Source organism: Mobula hypostoma, chromosome 28 (assembly GCF_963921235.1).
Source record: "Mobula hypostoma chromosome 28, sMobHyp1.1, whole genome shotgun sequence".
In the NCBI taxonomy this organism is placed as follows: Eukaryota; Metazoa; Chordata; class Chondrichthyes; order Myliobatiformes; family Myliobatidae; genus Mobula; species Mobula hypostoma.
This window is the reverse complement of record NC_086124.1, coordinates 11,738,167-11,759,464: the sequence shown is the minus strand read 5'-3', so window position 1 is coordinate 11,759,464 and position 21,298 is coordinate 11,738,167. Positions and strand designations below refer to the sequence as shown.

At 41.5% G+C, this 21,298-nt stretch overlaps 1 protein-coding gene across 2 annotated transcripts in view; it reads right to left on the bottom strand.

The window, feature by feature from the left end:
- LOC134338925 (eyes absent homolog 3-like) overlaps positions 1-21,298 on the bottom strand; it is a 73,823-nt gene that overhangs the window by 32,713 nt on the left and 19,812 nt on the right. For both annotated transcript variants that reach the window (XM_063035127.1, XM_063035125.1), the window contains exons 2-7: positions 20,189-20,340; positions 17,391-17,440; positions 13,913-14,028; positions 9,152-9,229; positions 5,175-5,241; positions 588-724 (exon numbers count right to left, since the gene is read on the bottom strand). In XM_063035127.1, coding sequence (XP_062891197.1) covers positions 588-724; positions 5,175-5,241; positions 9,152-9,229; positions 13,913-14,028; positions 17,391-17,440; positions 20,189-20,221 — 481 coding nt within the window. In that variant the 5' untranslated portion in view covers positions 20,222-20,340. The remainder of the gene's footprint in view (positions 1-587; positions 725-5,174; positions 5,242-9,151; positions 9,230-13,912; positions 14,029-17,390; positions 17,441-20,188; positions 20,341-21,298) is intronic.

Here is a 21,298-nt window from a genome sequence, read left to right as displayed (position 1 = left end):
AGCTGAGAAGGGAAATAAAGGATCAGCCATGATTGAATGGCGGAGTAGACTCGATGGGCCAAATGGCCTAATTCTGTTATTATGTCTTATGGTCTTAACCTATCAATCGATGCGTCTTTGGACTGTGGGAGGAAACCGGAGCACCTGGAGGAAACCCATGCAGTCACGGGGAGAACGTACAAACTCCTTACAGGCAGTGGCGGGAATTGAACCTGGGTCGCTGGTACCGTTAAACGTTATGCTAACCACAACCACCTATCAATGGTGCCTGGAACTGGGTTTTATATTCCAGTGGGGAGCAAATGTGCTTGCAGGTTCAGAAGTCGACAACACTACATACGAAGCCCGATATCCCTCCCCCCATTTTAAGCTGCTTTATTCACCTGTCCCAATACTTCAAAATATTTTGTTCAGGCTTTAATTCAAATAGATTATATCATTGCTAAGATGTATGTTGTAGAATGAAACATTTATGAACAGCTTTCTAGATTTGTTTGGAAATATTTAATTTAAGCAAATAAAGGAAGCATATTAGAGAATATTTTAATTTATTTTCCAGACATGAAAAGGGTGGAGAGTCCCCTTACCAAATGGAGGTAGTCCGTAAGGCTGACTTGACTGGGAATACGCAGGGTAAGATGCTGACTGCTGCACTGCTGAGTACCGAGCCTCTCCTATGTAAGAAGCTTGCACTATTGGTGGAGAGAAAAGGTGTGGATATGGCCTAAAAAGATGAGAGATTGATGAAATACCAATAACCTTTAACTCTCTGCATATTTGTTTTAAGTAAGATTAAAGAGACTTAGAACTGCCTTTAATTAAAACTCTATGTGTCAATAGTTTGGCAAATTCATAAGCAATAATTGCAGAATAAACAGCATAACGAGTACTAGAAAATTATTAATCCTTTTGAAATATTTGCTGAGGAACTGAACTAAGAATGAATTTATTTCTTGCCAATGATGTAAAAGCATATAAAGTTAAGATTGTACATGCCTACAAAATACTAAAAGCCATTACAGAAACTATTTCAACAAACACTAAATATTAAAATGCTCTCTTTGGGGGTTCAAATAATTTCCAAAGACATTATGAACAAGCACTACCTCTACAATCCCATTTAGATGGAAAATGATATTTATTCTTTGTTCGGGATGCAGGCATTGCTGGCCATAACTAAATGTCTTTGTGAAAATGGTGGTGAGCCACTGTTTTGAACCATTGTAGTTTCTGTTAACTCCGCCATGGACAATCCCAGACCCAGCTGTGAAAGGAGGGATGGGCAAGGGGCCAGCAACCCCATCCTGTAAAACCCAGTGCCACAGAAACACCAAAGGAAGATCCTGAGATCTCATCCTTGGGAGAGAAGAGATCTTCGAGGATGAGCTACACCGGGGGACAGTTTGAGGGACTGGCCAAGGACCAAGGACTTTGGTGAGCTCCTGTCAGCAGCCTATATCTCAGATCGGCTTAAGTATGTGAGCAGTTCTTTGATGAAGGCAATTTCCACATTGTTGTTGGGAAAGGTGTTCCTAGACTTAGACCCAGTGGAAATATAGGAATGGTAATATATTTCCAAGTCAGGGTGGTTTGCAGCAGGAGAACCTGCAAGAAGTGGCATTCCATTCACCTGCTGCCCATTACGTGTTGGTGGTAAGGTCGTCAGCTAGCAAGATGCAGTGGCATTTGCACAGCCAAGTAACTGTGTGCACTTTGTAAACCGAGTACACAATCCAAAAACATTCAGAAATATTATAACCCAAGTAATTGGGAAAGTTCATGCAGAAAATACAAAAGAATAAAGTACAAAGTTTAAAGCAAATTTATTATCAAAGCACATAAATGTCACCATATACAACCCTGAGATTCATTTTCTTGCAGGCATTCACAGTAAATACACGAAAGATAACAGGATCAAAGAATGACTGTCACCAACCAAACGACAACAAACTGGGCAAGTACTAAAAGAAACATGAATAATAATAAAATAATAATAAATATCAAGAACATGAGATGAAGATTCCTTGAAAGTGAGACTGTAGACTGTGGGAACAATTCAGTGATGAGGTGAGAAGTTGAGTCAAGTTATCCCCTCTGGTTCAAGAGCCTGATGGTTGAGGGGTAATAACTGTTCTTGAACCTGGTGGTGTGAGTCCTGAGGCTCCTGTATCTTCTTCCTGATGGCAGCAGCGAGAAGAGAGCATGTCCTGGGTGGTGGAAGTCCTTGATGATGGATGCTGCTTTCCTGCGACAGCGCACCGTGTAGATGCGCTCAATGGTGGGGAGGGCTTTACCGATCAGGGACTGGGTCGTATCCACTACTTTTTATAGGATTTTCCATTTAAGGGCATTGGTGTTTCCATACCAGGCCATGATGCAACCAATCAATATACTGGCCACCACACACCTAGAGAAGATTGTCAAAGTCTTAGATTGCATGCCGAATCTTCGCAAACTTCTAAGAACATAAAGGCGCAGCTGTGCTTTCTTTGTAATGGTATTTGTGTGCTGGATCGTGGAAAGATCCTCTGAAACGGTAACATGAAGAAATTTAAAGTCACTGACCCTCTCCACTTTTGAACCCCCCCCAATATTGACTGGCTCATGGACCTTCAGTTTCCTCCTCCTGAACTCACTAATCATCTCCTTGGACTTGCTGACATTGAGTAAGAAGTTTTTGCTGGCAACACTCAGCAAGATTTCCAATTTCCCTCCCATAAGCTGATTTGACAATTCCTTTGATTCGGCCAACAACAGTGGTGTCGTCATCAGTTTTAAATATAGCATTGGAACTGTGCTTAGCTACACAGTCATAAGTATAAAGTGAGTAAAACAGGGGATAAGCACACAGTATTGTGGTGCACCTGTGCTGATGAAGATTGTGGAATAGACTTTATTGCCAGTCTGTGCTGACTAGGGTCTACAAGTGAGGACATCCAGTTGGACAAAGAGGTATTGACGCCAAGGTTTTTAAAATTATTGACTAGTTTTGAGGGGATGATAGTATTGAATGCCAAGCTGTAGTTAATGAAGAGCATCCTGATGTATGCATCTTCACTATCCAGGTGTTCCAGGGCTGAGTGAAGAGCCAGTGAGATGGCATCTGCTGTGGACCTATTGTGATGGCAGGCAAAATGGAGTGGATCCCAGTCGCTTCTCAGACAGGAGTTGATATGCTTCATCACCAGCCTCTCAAGACACTTCATCACAGTGGATCCAAGTGTTTCTGGACGATAGTCATTGAGGCACCAATATAACTGAAGGTTGCTTGAAGCAGGTCGGTACCTAAGATTGCCAAAGTGAGAGGTTAAAGATAGCGGTGAACACTCCAGCCAGTTGATCAGCACAGGCCTTTAGTCCTTGGACAGGTACCCAGTCTGGGCCAGGTGCTTTCTGTGGGCTAACTCTCTTGAAGGATGCTCTCACGTCAGCCACAGTGACGGAAATCATGGGGATATCGGGGGCTGTAGGAGCTTGTTCATGATTCGATGGTCAAAGCAAGCATGAAAAGCGTCAAGCTCATCTGGGAGTGAAGCCTTGTTGTCACTGGACATGATAATAATTCAACCTCTGCCACAGCTAACGAGCATCATTCAGAGATTCAAGCTCAGTCCAGAATTGCCACCTTGCATGTGAGAAGCTTTCTGGAGATTGTACTTGGACCTGTTGTACTCTACTCGGTCGCCAGACCTGAATGCAACTGATCTGGCCCTCAGCAGATGCGGATCTCATGGTTCATTCAGGACTTCTGGGTGGGGAAAACTCTGACTGATTTTGTGGGGACACACTTGTTTATGCCGGTTTTTGTGAAGTCCGTGACAACCGTGGTGTATTCGTTCAGATCTGCTGATGAGTCGATGCCCACCAATTCAAAGCAATCCTGCAGCTGCTCCTCTCCCTCCTGCAACCGCCTCTTTGTCGTCCTCATTTCTGGAGCTTTGTTCTTTAGAATCTGCTGGTATGCAGGTAGGAAGAGGACAATGAAGTGATCAGATTTCCTGAAATGTGATCGAGGCATTCCAGATTGTAGTAGAGCAGTGGTCGAGTGCGTTGGCACCCCTGGTGAGGCAGGTTATATGTTGATGATAAGTAGAGATTTCTTCAAACAAGCCTGATTGAATGTCCCCGACAATGATTTGAAAGGAGTTAGGGGAGGCTGTTTCTTGTTTGCTGATGGCAACACTTAGTACCTAGAGTGCCTGCTGAACGAATAAAGCTACACTGCGCTCTTCCATCATTTCCCTTTCACATTATATAGTGACAGCGGAGTAGAAAGGAGGAAAATTGAAACAAAAACAAATAAATACACATAAAAGTTGCTGGTGAACGCAGCAGGCCAGGCAGCATGTCTAGGAAGAGGTACAGTCGACATTTCAGGTCGAGACCCTTCGTCAGGACTAACTGAAAGAAGAGCTAGTAAGAGATTTGAGAGGGGGAAGGGGAGATCCGAAGTGATAGGAGAAGACAGGAGGGGGAGGGATGGAGCCAAGAGCTGGGCAGGTGATTGGCAAAAGGGATATGAGAGGACCCTCCCCCTTTTCTTTTTCCCTGGGCCTCCTGTCCCATGATCCTCTCATATCCCTTTTGCCAATCACCTGCCCAGCTCTTGGCTCCATCCCTCCCCCTCCTGTCTTCTCCTATCACTTCGGATCTCCCCCTCCCCCTTTGAAATCTCTTACTAGCTCTTCTTTCAGTTACTCCTGACGAAGGGTCTCGGCCCAAAACGTCGACTGTACCTCTTCCTACAGATGCTGCCTGACCTGCTGTGTTCACCAGCAACTTTTATGTGTGTTGCTTGAAATTCCAGCATCTGCAGATTTCTTCGTGTTTGCAAAAACAAGTAACATAATTTTCAATAAGCTTTTGTAAATATTATTCTAGACAGAGCAGCAGAAATGTTTAATTTTATCAACTTCAGAAATTTTGCACTCAGGGTTATATCTAGTGAAAAATAATAAAAAAAAATAAAATCTTATGGAGTGAATTACAATAGAATAAAGTTATTTAAGAGCAACCAGGAGGAAGGGGCATGGAAAGGAGACTTAAGTTGATTGGTCTTCCATTTTTTTCTAGAAAATATTATATATGTTGTAGCTGGCCATCATTTGAAATTTTTGAATAATGAAAATCCTTAGTAATTTCAAGTTAACACTGCAACTTAAGCTGAAACTTACTTCGTAGGAAATAACACGGCACTGTCTTGATTTGGTACCCGTGGATTATAACCCGTGCAAGTTATAACTGTAAAAAGCAGAAGTTATTCATTTTAGTTATCTGGAGTCAGTGCTAGAAATATGGAACCACATTACTATATTGCTAAATGAAAGGTAAATGCTTTTGAAACTCAAAACCACTTGTCAAACCTTCTGAGGGTCCAATCGTCTTGGTTCTAGTTCACTGTATAATCTGCATGGCTTACAGAGAAACAAACCGAGCTGACCTTCCATATCTGGAAGGAGCCCAGCAGAGTGTGGTGAGGTGTGAGGCAATTCACTACCAAAATTCTTCTCACCGCTGGAGGCAGGAGACAAAATGGGGGATAATCTTCATCTCCTGTCAACATCTATGAGAACTGTATTAAAATATTTTTTTAAAATGTCTAATTTAAAAATTAATACAACTGCAATATATATTCTTACAAAACAAAGCTTATAAAAATAAAATTAACCAGAAATACAAACTACCAAGAAAATTAAGGTTAAAGTAAGTAGAACAAAAATTGTAACGCTCCTTATCACAATCTGGTCAAGAACATGTTGGCTTTCGTTGGTCAGGGATTGAGTTCAACAGCCGTGAGACAATGTTGCAGCTCTATAAAACTCTGATTAGACAACAGTTAAGAGTATTGTGTTCAATTTCTGTTCGCCTCACTGTAGGAAGGACGTGGATGTGAAGATGCACCAGGAAGCTGCCTGGATTTCAGAGCACGTCTCATGAGGAAAGGCAGAGTGAGCTCTTTAGGGTGACGGAGGATGAGAAGTGACTTGATAGAGGTGTATAAGATGATAACAGTCATAGATAGAGTGGACACTCAATGCCTTTTTCCCCCAGAGTGTTAATACGAGGGGACATAGTTTTCAGGTGAATGGAGGAAAATATAGGGAAGATGTCAGAGATAGTGCTTTTTTCATACAGCGAGTGCTAAGTGCATGAAACACATTGCTGGGGTGGCGGTAGCGGCAGATACATACATAGAAAACCTACAGCACAACACAGACCCTTCGGCCCACAGTTCTCTGTCGAACATGTACTTACTTTAGAAATTACCACTGTTTACCCATAGCCCTCTATTTTCCTAAGCCCCACATACCTATCCAGGAATCTCTTAAAAGACCCTATTGTATCCGGCTCCACCGCCGTTACATTAGAACCATTTAAGAAACTCTCACAAACACATGGATGAAAGAAGAATGGAGGGCTATCTGGAAAGATTGATCTTGGAGCACGTTAAAAGGTCAGCATACCATTGTGGGCCGAAGGGCCTGTACTGTTCAATGTCCTGAATTCTAATTCCCAATAAAACAAAAGGCGTCTCCGACCCATGGTCAGGATCGGAGAGGCGAATTCCTTGGCATTGCCAACAGTGATTCAGCATAACCCAAGTTTAAAGCCAGTGTTTACAAGCCCAGGACTTGCTTATACGACAGTACAAGACAAATCCATGTTAACGACCAGCACACCGCAGCCCGGATACACAACACTAAATCAATTTAACAATGTATTTTATCTCGAAAATGTCAAGTTTTAAAAAATAAAAACATCTGAAGAGGATTTAACTGAAAAATAGCTTTCAGCTGTGGAGGGGGAAAGGGGGTGCAAACAATAGACGGGGTTAGAACACTAGGGCATGGGTAGGTTTGTGGCTGGAGCCAAGGTTCAGACTGTGTCATAGAATCATACCGCATAGAAACAGGACCATTCAGCCCACCAGTTAATTGTGTATTTCCTACTCCATTTAAGTACACTGGGTTTATTGGAAAATTTATTATACTACTGCATAATCTGTGAAATAAGATAACAAGTGGGTTTGCGAGTTAATGGGAGTAACATAGTCTGGTAACTCTATTGTCCAACACTATCAAAGTTCCAAGGGCGGGAGATTATTAGTTTTGCTGTATCACCATTCATTGCCGTTATCAATAAAGAAAATTACAACATCTTTCCTATGAACGAAGAGCTAAGAAATGCAAAGGAAAGCAATCTCACTATGAAATGGATTTTCGACATTTGATAAGAGCACAGTGGAGCTCAGCGCGCTGGAGAAACGGACCACACTGATCAACGGCAGCATTTAAGTTCCACTCCAGCTATTTTTCCCCCTCAGACAAGGACAAGTGCTGCATCTTTTGTGGTTAAAGCTGCTACAAAAAAAATTTGATGATCTTGTAATTGTTTTTCAGACTTATTCAGCTGATAGTGGAGCTACGGCCTTTGTGTGCCTCAATGACCTGGAGAGCTATACTGGCTGGGAGTCAGGGCTTTAGGCTTGGGCTCTTGGTAGGGTCACCCATGCCAAACAGGTCAAAGGGTAGAGGCCAGACTAAGAGTGGTCCACAGGTCCCCCAGGTTCTGTGGTTCAGCTCAGGGTTAATAACCCTGACTGGTAAAACAAAATTGTTAAGGAAACAGCAAAGATGAATCCTTCTACATCTGAGTGCGATGGTATTCCCAAGTCTCCACCTGGACTTCATGACTGACAGAAGTGAAAGCCGAGAGGAAGCTACTGAACATGATGAAGGAAGCCCTGAACACTGTCAGAGACGGAGGACCTTCATTGCTGCCCTAACTGCCAACAGCATAATGGGCAGTAAGACAGTCATTTAAAAAACACTATTGTTCCTGTATTTCTGGCCTCATATGCTCTACCACTGGCACCATGTACTCAGCTGATTAGAATTACTAATTTTTATAATTCTTTTCTGAAATCCCTTAACCTTGTTTTCCTCTCGGACATTTTTGAAACATCAGCCTCTTCGGTCAAGGTTTTAGTCAACTGTCCTAACAGCATAAGATTCAAATCAAATTTTGTTTTATATCGTGGATATTTGGGGATTCTTTATCATGCGAAAGACAGTAAATAAAAGCTATAATGAATACAGGCAATATAAATTGACAGACATTGCCAATATCAAATGCATGGCATTCTGCTTTTCAAGGCTTTAAGAATGGAAGTGAAACAAGTGTTTCAGCTTCCAGCAACGGTTACATTCTCTCAAACCAAGCCCTGTTACTACCCTGGCTGCTCCCAGTGGGATTATTCGTAAAGTTCATTCTACAAAACTCATTCTTTATCATCGTGCATGATCAATGCTAACCAGGCAAACTTAAATTACTGTACAAACTCTACTGCAAACCTCCTCCAGAAAATACCTTTCCTGTTTCAGTTCTGAACTAGCTCCATTGGGACAAAACTAGAGAACAGGATGGCAAAGCTTGGTGGCGCTTGGCCAGTCCAGTGGCAACTCCCATCACATAACAGTTGTGCCTCTCAACTTCACGTGATCATCCCAGGTTTTAAATGCTTTAGCGAGGACCAAGTCTTGGCTACATCTTTTAAAAGATGTTGCCAAAACTTACCCATCAAGCATTTACCAAAATGTCTCTGTCAAACTATACCAATTTTTTCCCCTTTCAGGTCTTCTAATGTAACTAATATTGCCTGTGTTCACTTGCACAGATTTACTCGTTGCTACTTCTCTGCACTTGGGAGATGGGAATCTTGACTGGCTAAATGGGGAGGGAGCGGGAAGCACCAGAGAGACATTTTGTAACGATCAATAAACCAATTGTTTGGAATCAAATGACCCTGCCCGGTGTCTCAGGGCTGAGTGTGCCAACTCCCCTGCCCCAACATTCCTTCTCCCCGTCCCACACCCCTCCCGTGGCGCTCCACCCTCACCATTCTCAACATCCTTTGCTCCCGCCAGATTTACAAACCCGCTCCCCACTCCATATTGACAAATATAAAAAAAAAGTTTTATATATAGCCATGGTGCTTAAGACTTTTGTACAGTACTGTAGCAAGTCTAAATTTCAAGGAAACAAACTTGACCGCAAGTGCTTCTCACTTTTTTAAAACTGATCTTCAACAATAGTTTTATTTTCTTTCATAAAACAACAATTTTAGACAACGTAAATACAAAGATCCTACCTGAGCCCGGATATGCATCAGCAGATCTGTCTTCTGTTGCAGCCTCAGATTCACTGCCTTGAACCACTTCACTTTTAACTACATGGAAAACACAAATTATTCAAAATAATCTCTGGTTCAGAGAAATGGAAGTTTTTCATTCTGACATATAATATCAGTTCTCACATAAAGAAATACTCCATAAAAATGGGAAAGCATCAATGGATGGCAATGGTCAGTGTAGAATGTGATGGGAAATGTGATGTTTAACATGAATGCAAGAAGTTTTAATCCATTGGGCAGAAAGAGTTGGAAAACAAAAGGATAAGTGTACAAATCAAGCTTGTAGGGGTGAACAAAACTAAGCGGAAGATGATTAAAAATACGTAAAACTAGAGGGTAGACAAAAACTGGATTCTCTTAAGTCAATAGTGGGTGAAGCTATAATAGGGAAAATTGAAGGTCTTGTTTAAATTCAAATAATAAAGCTGAGCTCAAATGAATATCCCTGGACTCTAAGGTTTTGCGTTTAATATTCTGTGGTGTTTGCTTGTTTTTTTTTTGCTGTTTGTGCAGTTGTTTTTTTTGCATGTTGCGGGCTGGTGGGTTTGATGTCTTGCTTTGAATGGGTTCCATGGTTTTCTATGTTTCGTGGCTGTCCATGGGAAGATGAATCTCAGGGTTGTATACTGCACACATTATTTGATAATAAATGTACTTTGAATCTTTGGAAAAACTCGCATCAGTAATTGTCACTTTGACATTCGCAGATGGTTTCGGTATTCATCTGGCTTGGGAATGCTAACCAAGGGAAAGAAGTTGCCATCTCTGAGTCTGATCTATTTGTCACTCCAGACCCAACAATAAAGTTCATATTAAACTATCTCTTCAATTTAAAACTAAATTGAAATGGACACTTTGCGTCAGCCTTGAGAGGGAAACCTACATCATGTGAACAAAAAAAAAGCACTGTAGCTCAAGATGCAGAAATATTCATACGGGGAGAATATTTACATGTTTAATCAACACTCACAACACGCTGGAGGAACTCAACAGGTCGGGCAGCATCCGTGGAAAAGATCGGTTGACGTTTCGGGCCGGAACCCTTCATCAGGACTGTCATGTTTAATTACTGATATGTACTGTCCATTTGTTTGAGTCACTGCTATTTCATTGATTTGCATTTAGGACATCATATGAGAAAGGGCATACACAGGAAGTGGTAGGACACTGCAGATAAATATAGTAATTCTGAATCAACTGCAGTAATTGTGTGTGTGTGTATTTTATATATATATATACACACACACATATATATATACACACATATATACATACACACACACACACACACACACACACACACACACACACACACTTACTGTAGTTGATTCAGAATTAGAATCAGAATCAGGTTTATTATCACTGGCATGTGTCATAAAATTAGTTAACTTAGCAGCGCAGTTCAATACATTATATAGAAGAAGAAAAAAAAATAAGTAAATCAATTACAGTATACGTATATTGAACAGATTAAAAATCGTGCAAAAAACAGAAATAATATATTTAAAAAGTGAGGTAGTATTCAAAGGTTCAATGTCCATTTAGGAATCGGATGGCAGAGGGGAAGAAGCTGTTCCTGAATCGCTGAGTGTGTGCCTTCAGGCTTCTATACCTCCTACCTGATGGTAACAGTGAGAAAAGGGCATGTCCTGGGTGCTGGAGGTCCTTTATGACGCTGCCTTTCTGAGACACTGCTCCTTGAAGATGTCCTGGGTACTTTGCAGGCTAGTACCCAAGATGGAGCTGACTAAATTTAATTTACAACCTTCTGCAGCTTCTTTTGGTCCTGTGCAGTAGACCACCACCCCCTACCCCCCATACCAGATGGTGATGCAGCCTGTCAGAATGCTCTCCATGGTACATCTATAGACGTTTTTAAGTGTATCTGTTGACATACCAAATCTCTTCAAACTCCTAATGAAGTATACTCGCTGTCTTGCCTTCTTTATAACTGCATCGATATGTCGAAATCTCTTACTAACTCTTCCTTCAGTTAGTCCTGACGAAGGGTCTCCGCCTGAAACATCGATTGCATCTCTTCCTAGAGATGCTGCCTGGCCTGCTGTGTTCACCAGCAACTTTGATGTGTGTTGCTCGATATGTTGGGACCAGGTTAGGTCTTCAGAGATCTTACATTTACATATTATATATTTTTTTTTCTTTCTATATTATTATGTATTATATTGTACTACTGCTGCAAAGTTAACAAATTTCACAACACATGCTGGTGATATTAAACCTAATTCTGATTCTGAAGTGAAGCTGAGTGAAGTTATGATGCTTGAGGGGTAATAACTGTTCCTGAACCTGGTGGTGTAAGTCCTGAGGCGCCTATACCTTCTTCAGGACATAAGGGGGTAGACTGGGCTTACTTACTTTGGATGAGGGGTCTTGACAGAGATAGGCAAGATGAATTGATAATGTAGACAGCCAGAAATAAGAGGGCAAAGGTTGGGAGAAAGCAATTTTAAAGAAGATCTGAGGAGAAATTTTTAAAATATGCAATGCCTATAAAAAGTATTCATCACCCTTGGAAGTTTTCGTGTTTTATTGCTTTACAACATTGAATTACAGTGGATTTAATTTGGCTTTTTTGACACTGAACAACAGAAAAGACTCTTTCGTGACAAAGTGAAAACAAATTTCTACAAATTGGTGTAAATTTAGTAGATATTAAACACAAAATAATTGATTGCATAATTTATCACCACCTTCAAGTTAGTATTTAGTAGATGCACAGCCTTGAGTCTGTGTGGATAGGTCTTTATCAGCTTTGCACATCTGGACACTGCAATTTTCACCCATTCTTCTTTACAAAGCTATTCAAACTCTGTCAGATTTCATGGGGATAATGAGCGAACAGCCCTTTTCAAGTCCAGCCACAAATTCTCAATTGGATTGAGGTCTGGACTCTGACTTGGCCACTCCAGGGCATTAACTTTATTGTTTGTAAGCCATTCCTGTGTAACTTTGGCTTTATGCTTGGGGTGATTGTACTGCTGGAAAACAAATCTTCTCCCAAGTCGCAGTTCTCTTACAGACTGCATTAGGTTTTCCTCCAGGATTTCCCTGTATTCTGATGCATTCATTTTACCCTCTACTTGCACAAGCCTCCCAGAGCCTGCTGCAGTGAAGCATCCCCACAGCACGATGCAGCCACCACCATGCTTCACAGTAGGGATGGTGTGTTTTTGATGATGTGCGGCGTTTGGCTTACACCAAACATAGCGTTTAGTCTGCCAGGCAGCATCTATGGAAAAAGGTCGGCAAGACTGGAGGATAAAAGCTGAGGAGTAGATTTAAAAGGTGGAGGGAGGGAAGAGAGAAACACAAGGTGATAGGTGAAACCTGGAGGGGGAGGGATGAAATAAAGAGCTGAGAGGTTGATTGGTGAAAGAGACAGAAGGCCATGGAAGAAAGAAAAGGGGGGGAGGAGGCTTTTCTACTCCTACTCTTACTAAATCTACTCAACTTTTTTCCTCCAGTCCTGCCAAAGGATTTCAGCCCGAAATGTCAACTGTACTCTTTTCCATAGATGCTGCCTGGCCTGCTGAGTTCCTCCAGCACGTTGGGTGTGTTGCTCGGATTTCCAGCATCTGCTGATTTTCTCTTGTATAGCATTTAGTCTGATGGTCAAAAATCTCCACTTTGGTTTCCAGGTCATAGGCATGTGATTTCCCCCCCCCCCACCCCCCCAACAGTGGCTTTCTCTTTGCCACTCTCCCATAAAGCTGCAACTGGTAAAGCACCCGGTCAACAGTTGTTATATGCACAATCACTCCTAGCTCAGCCACTGAAGCTTCTAGCTCCTCCAGAGTTGTCATAGGTCTCTTGGTGGCCTCCCACACTAGTCCTCTTCTTGCATAGTCATTCCGTTTTCGAGGACACCTTACTCTAGGCAGATTTACAGCTGTGTCATATTGTTTCCCATTTTTTGATGATTGACAACTGTACACCAAGGGATATTCAGTGACTTGGAAATTTTTTGTATCCATCTCCTGATTTGTGCTTCCAAAAACCTTTTCATGGAGTTGCTTGGAGTGTTCTTTTGTCTTCATGGTGTAGTTTTTGCCAGGATACTGACTCACCAGCAGTTGGACCTTCCAGATCCAGGTGCATTTTTACTACAGTCAATTGAAACACCTTGACTGCACACATTTAACTAATTATGTGACTTCTAAAACCAATTGGCTACACCAATGATGATTTGGTGTGTCATATATGGGGGTGAATACTTAATGCAATCAATTATTTTGGTGTTTTATATTTGTAATTAATTTAGATCACTTCGTAGAGATCGGTTTTCACTTTGACACGAGAGTCTTTTTCTGTTGATCAGTGTCAAAAAAGCCAAATTAAATGCACTGTGATTCAATGTTGTAAAACAATAAAACATGAAAACTCCCAATGGGGGGGGGGGACTGAATACTTTTCATAGGCACAGTAAACACACAGTATGGTTGCTATCTGCAAGGTGCAGTGAAAAGTAATAATGGAATCAGTGTAGATGGGCATTAATGGAATTAGTGCAGATGACATAGTGAAGGGCCCATTTCTATACTTTGCAAATATTTGGTCTTTGTTTTGAAGGATGCAGTGCGAGAGAAAAACAGGGTAGTTATCAGGATCCCTGCTGAAAATGAACAGAGAGATACAGGCCTTCACAAAAATTAAACAGGTAGTCATCCAAAACTCTTGGTAGGCAGGAGTTCAACTCACCTTCTGCTTCATTCAGCACGGTTAAATTAACAGCTTGACTACCATCCTCAAACTTTTGCTTATCGTTTCTATTGGTTTGACTTGGCAGACCCATAAAGTTCTGCAGCTCCCTAGATCTGAAGAAAAACAAGAAAAATTTTTATCCTTGGGAACTTTCCTTTTTCTTCATCTTTACCGTTCTAACTCTGGGATATAATTAAGAACCACCTCTTTAACAACTATTTTCTTTTAACAAAGAACAATTGTGAAAATTCTGTCTGATCTCTTCCTCTGCTAAGGAACAATTTAGTAACAATATTAATTAGATCTCGAGCAATCAATATGCTGAAAGAGTGGGTCCTGGCAACCTGAGATTAAAGCAGAAAATACTGGAAATACTCAGTAAGTCATTGACCTGAAATGTAACCTTTTTCTCCTTCCACAGATCTGTTACACCTGCTGACCATTTCCTGCATTTTCTAATTTAGTCAGCAATTAACGTAACCTATACCAATTCTCACTATAAATTTTGTGTCAAATACTTACATAAACAAAATGTTTATTTAAATGTTGTTTGTAAGTTAATGCCAGTTATAGCTGTAAGTACATATATTCAATACATCAGTCTACAGAACTTCAATATATAAGATGGCAGCCATTCAATTGCAGCTGCTTCCGCAGGGTCATCCAAAGGTGTTACCATCTTTTTTAAACATATTTTTTACGATCGCAAGACACTGCAGAACACTGAAAACTTATAAGTACTGCAAGTCTACCCCATCAGCGAGTTGCGCATTGGTGAAGAAACTGAAGGAGCTGGACTTGGTGCCTGTGTTAAGAGTTGTCGGGGGAGTGGTGCACAATGCAGTGGTCAGTCTAACAGTGAGTGGTCGTTTTAGTCACTTTTCTTGTGATTGCAAGACCCTGTTTCACATTGTTAATGCAGAATGTTGCAAGTCATATTCACCAATTTATTGGCGAATGGCAGGGGCGGACAGCAGGGGAGCTGGGTGGCCTGAGTTGTAGCTAGGACTGGGACTCAAGCCGTGTTTCACCTGTCTGTGGCCACCCAGGAGAGAGGCGGAGTTGATGCGCTCCACCAGAGGCGGTGTGGCGTGGCATCCAAGCTCGAGTCAGAGCTGCCCCCCAATGTTTGCTTGGCAGAAGACAAGCTATATTGTGTTCAACTGCAGACTGCTGTAACATTCATGGACTTGGGGTCTTGGATTATATTTTTAGTGTGCATGTATTTTACTGATATCTTAATATGTGCTTGCTAACTTATATGTGCCATATGTGCCTTGTGCTGTGAATGACTGTTGGTACTGTGTTTTGCACCTTGGCCCTGAAGTAATGCTGTTTTGCTTGGCTGTATTCATGTATGTTTGAATGACCATAAACTTGAATTTGAAGACAAACAAGCTACTTAGCAGGCTTATTGAAAAAGAAATGATAAATAAAGTGAGGTGATATATTTTGGGGTGGGGGTTGCACTAATAAGGACTTAGACCATGTACTATGAACAGCAGGGAGGACTGAGAGATCAAAGGGACCTTGGTGTACAAGCCTAAAGATTCCTGAAGGTGGTAACATGTGAACAGGTTGGTGATGAACATATACAAGGTGCTTAACTTCATTAACCAAGGCATAAAATATAAGAACAGGTAGACCTTGGCACAACTTTATAAATGCTTTGGTAGGGCACAGCTGGAAATTTATGTGCACACTATGTAAAGGGCATTATTTTAATGGACAGAGCTTAGAGAGGATTCACCAAGGCATTGCCTGGGACAGAATGTTCAGCTAGGTGGAGAGTCAGATAGATTAGGACTGTTTTACTTGGAACAGATGAAGTTGGGGGTGGGGGCAACAAGTTGGGGGTATACAGAATTATGAGGGGCATAGGGTAGATACTAAGAAAATATCTTGCCGACAGGAAATATGTAAATAAGGTTGAAGGAGTAGAGAGAAAATTTACAAGGATGTTGCCGGGACTGGAGGACCTGAGTTATAAGGAAAGATTGAGTAGGTTGGGACTTTATTCCTTGGAACATAGAAGATTGAGGGGAGATTTGATAGAGGTATACAAAATTATGAGCGGTATAGATAGAGCAAATGCAAGCAGGCTTTTTTCCACTGAGATTGGATGAGAGTAAAACCAGAGGTCATGGGTTAAGGGTGAAAGGTGAAAAGTTTAAGGGGAACATAAGGGGAAACTTCACTCAGAGGGTCGTGAGAGGGTGAAATGAGCTGCCTGCGTAAATGGTGCATGCGAGCTCAATTTCAACATCTAAGAGAAGCTTGGTTAGGTACATGGATGGTAGGGGTCTGAAGAGCTATGGTTCCGGTGCAGATCCATGGGATGAGTCAGTTTAAATAGTTCAGCATGGATAGATGGGCCGAAGGGCCTGTTTCTGTGCTGTACCGTCTTTTTTAAACATATGACTATGACTCTAAACTTTGCCTCATGACAACGTTGTCTAAAACCAGAAGGCAGAAGTTGAATTCAAGTAATAAGATATTTAGTGGGCACCAAAGAAGGTTATTTTCCCCCCATGCTCGAGAGGCTGAAATCTGGAACACACTGCCTGAGAAAGTGGTGGAGGCAGGTATTCTCGCATTGTTTAAGCAGCATCTGGATAAGCACTTGACATGCCAAGGCATAGTATGCTACAGATTTGGAATAAATAAAGATATAACCCTAATGGTAAAAGGACTGTTTGTGAATGACCATCCCTCTCCCAGACATATATATACATATACGTAGTTTCATACATTGGAACCAGCACCTCATAGAATCTACATCACTTAGTAATAACATCTTGATCCTTTTGGTTTTGGATAATTAAAAAGTTATGAGTATTTTCACTAAACCCCTCTTCATTTTTAACAGCAGGCAATGCAACCCACTTCTTTCACACAGTCTAGGCAGTTCCTGTAACAATGTCTTTTATTAGTTCAACAAATGCAATTCTAAACTTGCTTACTAGGATCAAAGCCTTTTGATTCTGAAGTGGGAACACCATCTTGCATCAAATTGGGTTACTTAAAACTTGGTCTTCCACATATAGCAGAATAGAGACCACACTTGCTGATTCACTAAGAAACAAAATATTTACAATTGGCCAATTAACTGGGTGAAGGCAAGCTAACCAGCTTCACTCACTTGTTCTGCAGTATTTATTTATTTATTCATTTATTGATATACAGTGTGGAACAGGCCCTTCTGACCCTTTGAGCCGCGCTGCCCAGCAATCCCTCAATTTAATCCTAGTCTAATCACAGGAGAATTTACAATGACCAGTTACCCTACTAACTGGTATCTCCTTGGACAGTGGGAGGAAACCGGAGCACCCGGAGGAAACCCACGTGGTCGCCGCGAGAACGTACAAACTCCTTACAGGCAGCGGCGGGAATTCAGCCCCGGTCGCCTGTACTGTAAAGCGTCGTGCTAACCAACATACATGAATTAAATCATTTACTTTACATACACACCAACCTTAATCTTTGCTCATCCGTTGTGTCCAAATCATGGCGTATTTTTTTTACCTTCAAAAAATGAAAAGTGAACACAATAAATAGTGGTCATCAAAATTTACATGTGCTAAAAGTCACAGATTATATTCCCCATCACTTGTAATTAGCTTATTGTCAACCGTACCAAGATACAGTGAAAAGGATGTTTGCATTCCATGTTTCCAGCCTTTTTAATAGACAATAAACAATAGTCATAGTCATACTTTATTGATCCCGAGGGAAATTGGTTTTCATTTCAGTTGCACCTTAAATAATTAAATAGTGATAAAACCATAAACAATTAAATAGCAATATGTAAATTATGCCAGTAAATTATAAAATAAGTCCAGGACCAGTCTATTGGCTCAGGGTGTCTGACCCTCCAAGGGAGGAGTTGTAAAGTTTGATGGCCACAGGCAGGAATGACTTCCTATGACGCTCTGTGTTGCGTCTCGGTGGAATGAGTCTCTGGCTGAATGTACTCCTGTGCCCAACCAGTACATTATGTAGTGGATGGGAGACATTGTCCAAGATGGCATCCAACTTGGACAGCATCCTCTTTTCAGTCACCACCGTCAGAGAGTCCAGTTCCATCCCCACAACATCACTGGCCTTACAAATGATTTTGTTGATTCTGTTGGTGTCTGCTACCCTCAGTCTGCTGCCCCAGCACACAACAGCAAACATGATCGCACTGGCCACCACAGACTCGTAGAACATCCTCAGTAATAGGTGCAGGAGTAGGTTATTCGGCCCTTCGAGCCAGCACCGCCATTCACTGTGATCATGGCTGATCATCCACAATCAGTATCTAGTTCCTGCCTTATCCCCATAACCTTTGATTCCGCTATCTTTAAGAGCTCTATCCATCTCTTTCTTGAAAACATCCAGAGACTTGGCCTCCACTGCCTTCTGGGGCAGAGCATTCCACATATCCACCACTCTCCGGGTGAAAAAGTTTTTCCTCAACTCCAGTCTAAATGGCCTACCCCTTATTCATACACTATGGCCTCTGGTTCTGGACTCACCCCTCAGCGGGAACATGCTTCCTGCCTCCAGCGTGTCCAATCCCTTAATAATCTTATATGTTTCAATCAGATCCCCTCTCATCCTTCTAAATTCCAGCGTATACAAGCCCAGTCACTCCAATCTTTCAAAATATGACAGTCCCACCATCACAGGAATTAACCTTGTGAACCTACGCTGCACTCCCTCAATAGCTAAAATGTCCTTCCTCAAATTTGGAGACCAAAACTGTACACAATACTCCAGGTGTGGTCTCACCAGGGCCCTGTACAACTGCAGAAGGACCTCTTTGCTCCTATACTAAACTCCCCTTGTTACGAAGGCCAACATGCCATTAGCTTTCTTCACTGCCTGCAGTACCTGCATGCTTACTTTCAGTGACTGATGAACAAGGTCACCTAGATCTCGTTGTACTTCCCCTTTTCCTAACTTGACACCATTCAGATAGTAATCTGCCTTCCTGTTCTTGCCACCAAAGTGGATAACCTCACATTTATCAACATTAAACTGCATCTGCCATGCATCTGCCCACTCACCCAACCTGTCCAAGTCACCCTGCATTCTCATAACATCCTCCTCACATTTCACACTGCCATCCTGCTTTGAGTCATCTGCAATCATTGGTTCAATTTACTAATCAGAGAATGTATACAATATACAGCCTGAAATTCTTACTCTTCACAGACATCCACGAAACAGAGAGAAAAAAACCCAGAGAATGAATGACAGAAAACATTAAACCCCAAAGCCACCACTTGCCCCTCTCACACACAAGCAGCAACTTAATCTCATCTGCTCCAACTCCTCTCACCCTCCTACTGCTCACCATCTAGCCGCTAATGTGTTATAAACCAATGTCATGAATATAATACAATCACTTTAAGAATTGAACAAATTTCAGAACAAACTTTTTAACCAGAGTGATGAGGATCTGATCTCTCAACTATAAGATGTGGCACTGAAACAGTGAGCTGTTGGTCTCCGCCCTTGCTGACTGTTAAAAAAGGCAGAATGAGAGAGGCTTAAGTGGAGCATCAGTCCAAGCATGGGTTGAATGACCTGTGATTTTTTTTTTATTCTAATAGATTTCGAGGATCATGGAGTAACTGGCTGTTTGCATTTCCTGTACTTTCAATAGCCTTTGTTTAGGTCAATAATCACGATAGCTCTGGTTCATTCTTCAGAGCCACTGTTTTCTGTCCCTGGCATTATATTGATGGATTGCCAATAAAGATTTCACTGTCTTCTACATAGTAAATTTTAACTTTGTTAATTAATCACACACTCACCCAAAATGGGAAAAAGGGGAAGGAGATCAAAGAGAGGCAGAGGAGATAAGAACGAGCGTATCCGTTATCTTACATTATTGTATCGACAGCTAAAAGAGACTTCGAAATTATGTGCAACAAGCAATCTGTCGAAGAGCTCAGCAGGTCAAGCACCACCTATTGGAGGATAGGAATTCTTAACGTTTTGGGTTGAAACTCTGCAACAGGCCTCATGCGGGGCTCTGACACAAAATGTCGATAATTTCTTTCCTCCCACAGATGCTGCTTGACCCACTGAGTTCTTCCACAGCTTGTTCATTGCTTCGGATTCCAGCATCTGCAGTCTGTTTCCTTTGAAGTTGTGTGAGTGTCTGCTGAAACAGTAGTATCCAATAAATGAACTATAAACTGGGTCCCTGAGCGATCCTCAGTTTAACAAAACACATATTGAAACGTCTGTCAAGTAATTGCTTATGTAGACACTTACAGGCTGTTCCTGCGAGCCCCGTGGACCTTCCATTAAAGTTGAGCACCTGTGTTTTCCTCCCCTTCACAGCTCAAGACAGTGACACGACTTTTTCTTCAAAGATGAGGTTTGTCAGAAAATCACGAGCCTTATGTATTGTCATCACAGATTATCTGTAACAGAAGGAGCAAACTACAGATTTAGTTCATTATCAAATTACATGGGAGAAGCCAATATTAATGCACAGAATGAAAAAATGGAGTCTGCTTTAAGGTTAAGCCTGGAAAGATCATTTAACCAATTACAAAGCATTACACATTCTATAAACAAACTGCAAGAACTGAAATAACAAGGTCAACTGCCATGTGCAAGTCCAATTCTAAACATTTCCCCAGAATCAAGGTCAAGATACACAATTTGCCTCATCCGATATCAAGTTAATCACAGGGCCATAATAGCTAATTCACTGAATACATGTCAGCTGGAAACTCCTGTGAATTCAAATGAATCTACATTAATAAAACATTCTCTGTGAGACAAGGCAAAAAAAAACTGAAGTACAGATAGTTATCTTCAATTTTTTGTGGAAAGAATCCCCACCAAATAATCACATATATCCAGAGTATCTTCTCCCCCTCTCCTCTTTTAATATGTAAGAGAGTCACATGAAAGTAGGAAGTTGGTACTATTTTTTGAAACTTTCAGAAGCCACTTGACAAGTCTCATATAAAACAATGGCAACCAAATGGAATAACAAAAGGTTCAGTGGCTGCGTGGTTTATCAATTACTCCTAAGGTACCAAAACTGGCTGAGTTGATGAAAGGAAAATGACACCTCGAAAGAGTGGATGTGGAGAGGATGTTTCCTACAGTGGGGGAGTCTAAGACCAGAGGACACAGCCTCAGATTAGAGGGGTGTCCTTTCAGAACGGAGGTGAGGACGAACTTCTTTAACCAGAGGGTGGTGAATCTGTGGAATTCGTTGCCACAGGCGACTGTGGAAGCCAAGTCATTGGGTATATCTAAGGGAAAGGTTGATAGATTCTTGATTAGTCGAGGCATGAAAGGATACAGGGAGAAGGCAGGAGGTTGGGGCTGAGAGGGAAATGGATCAACCATGGATGAAATAGC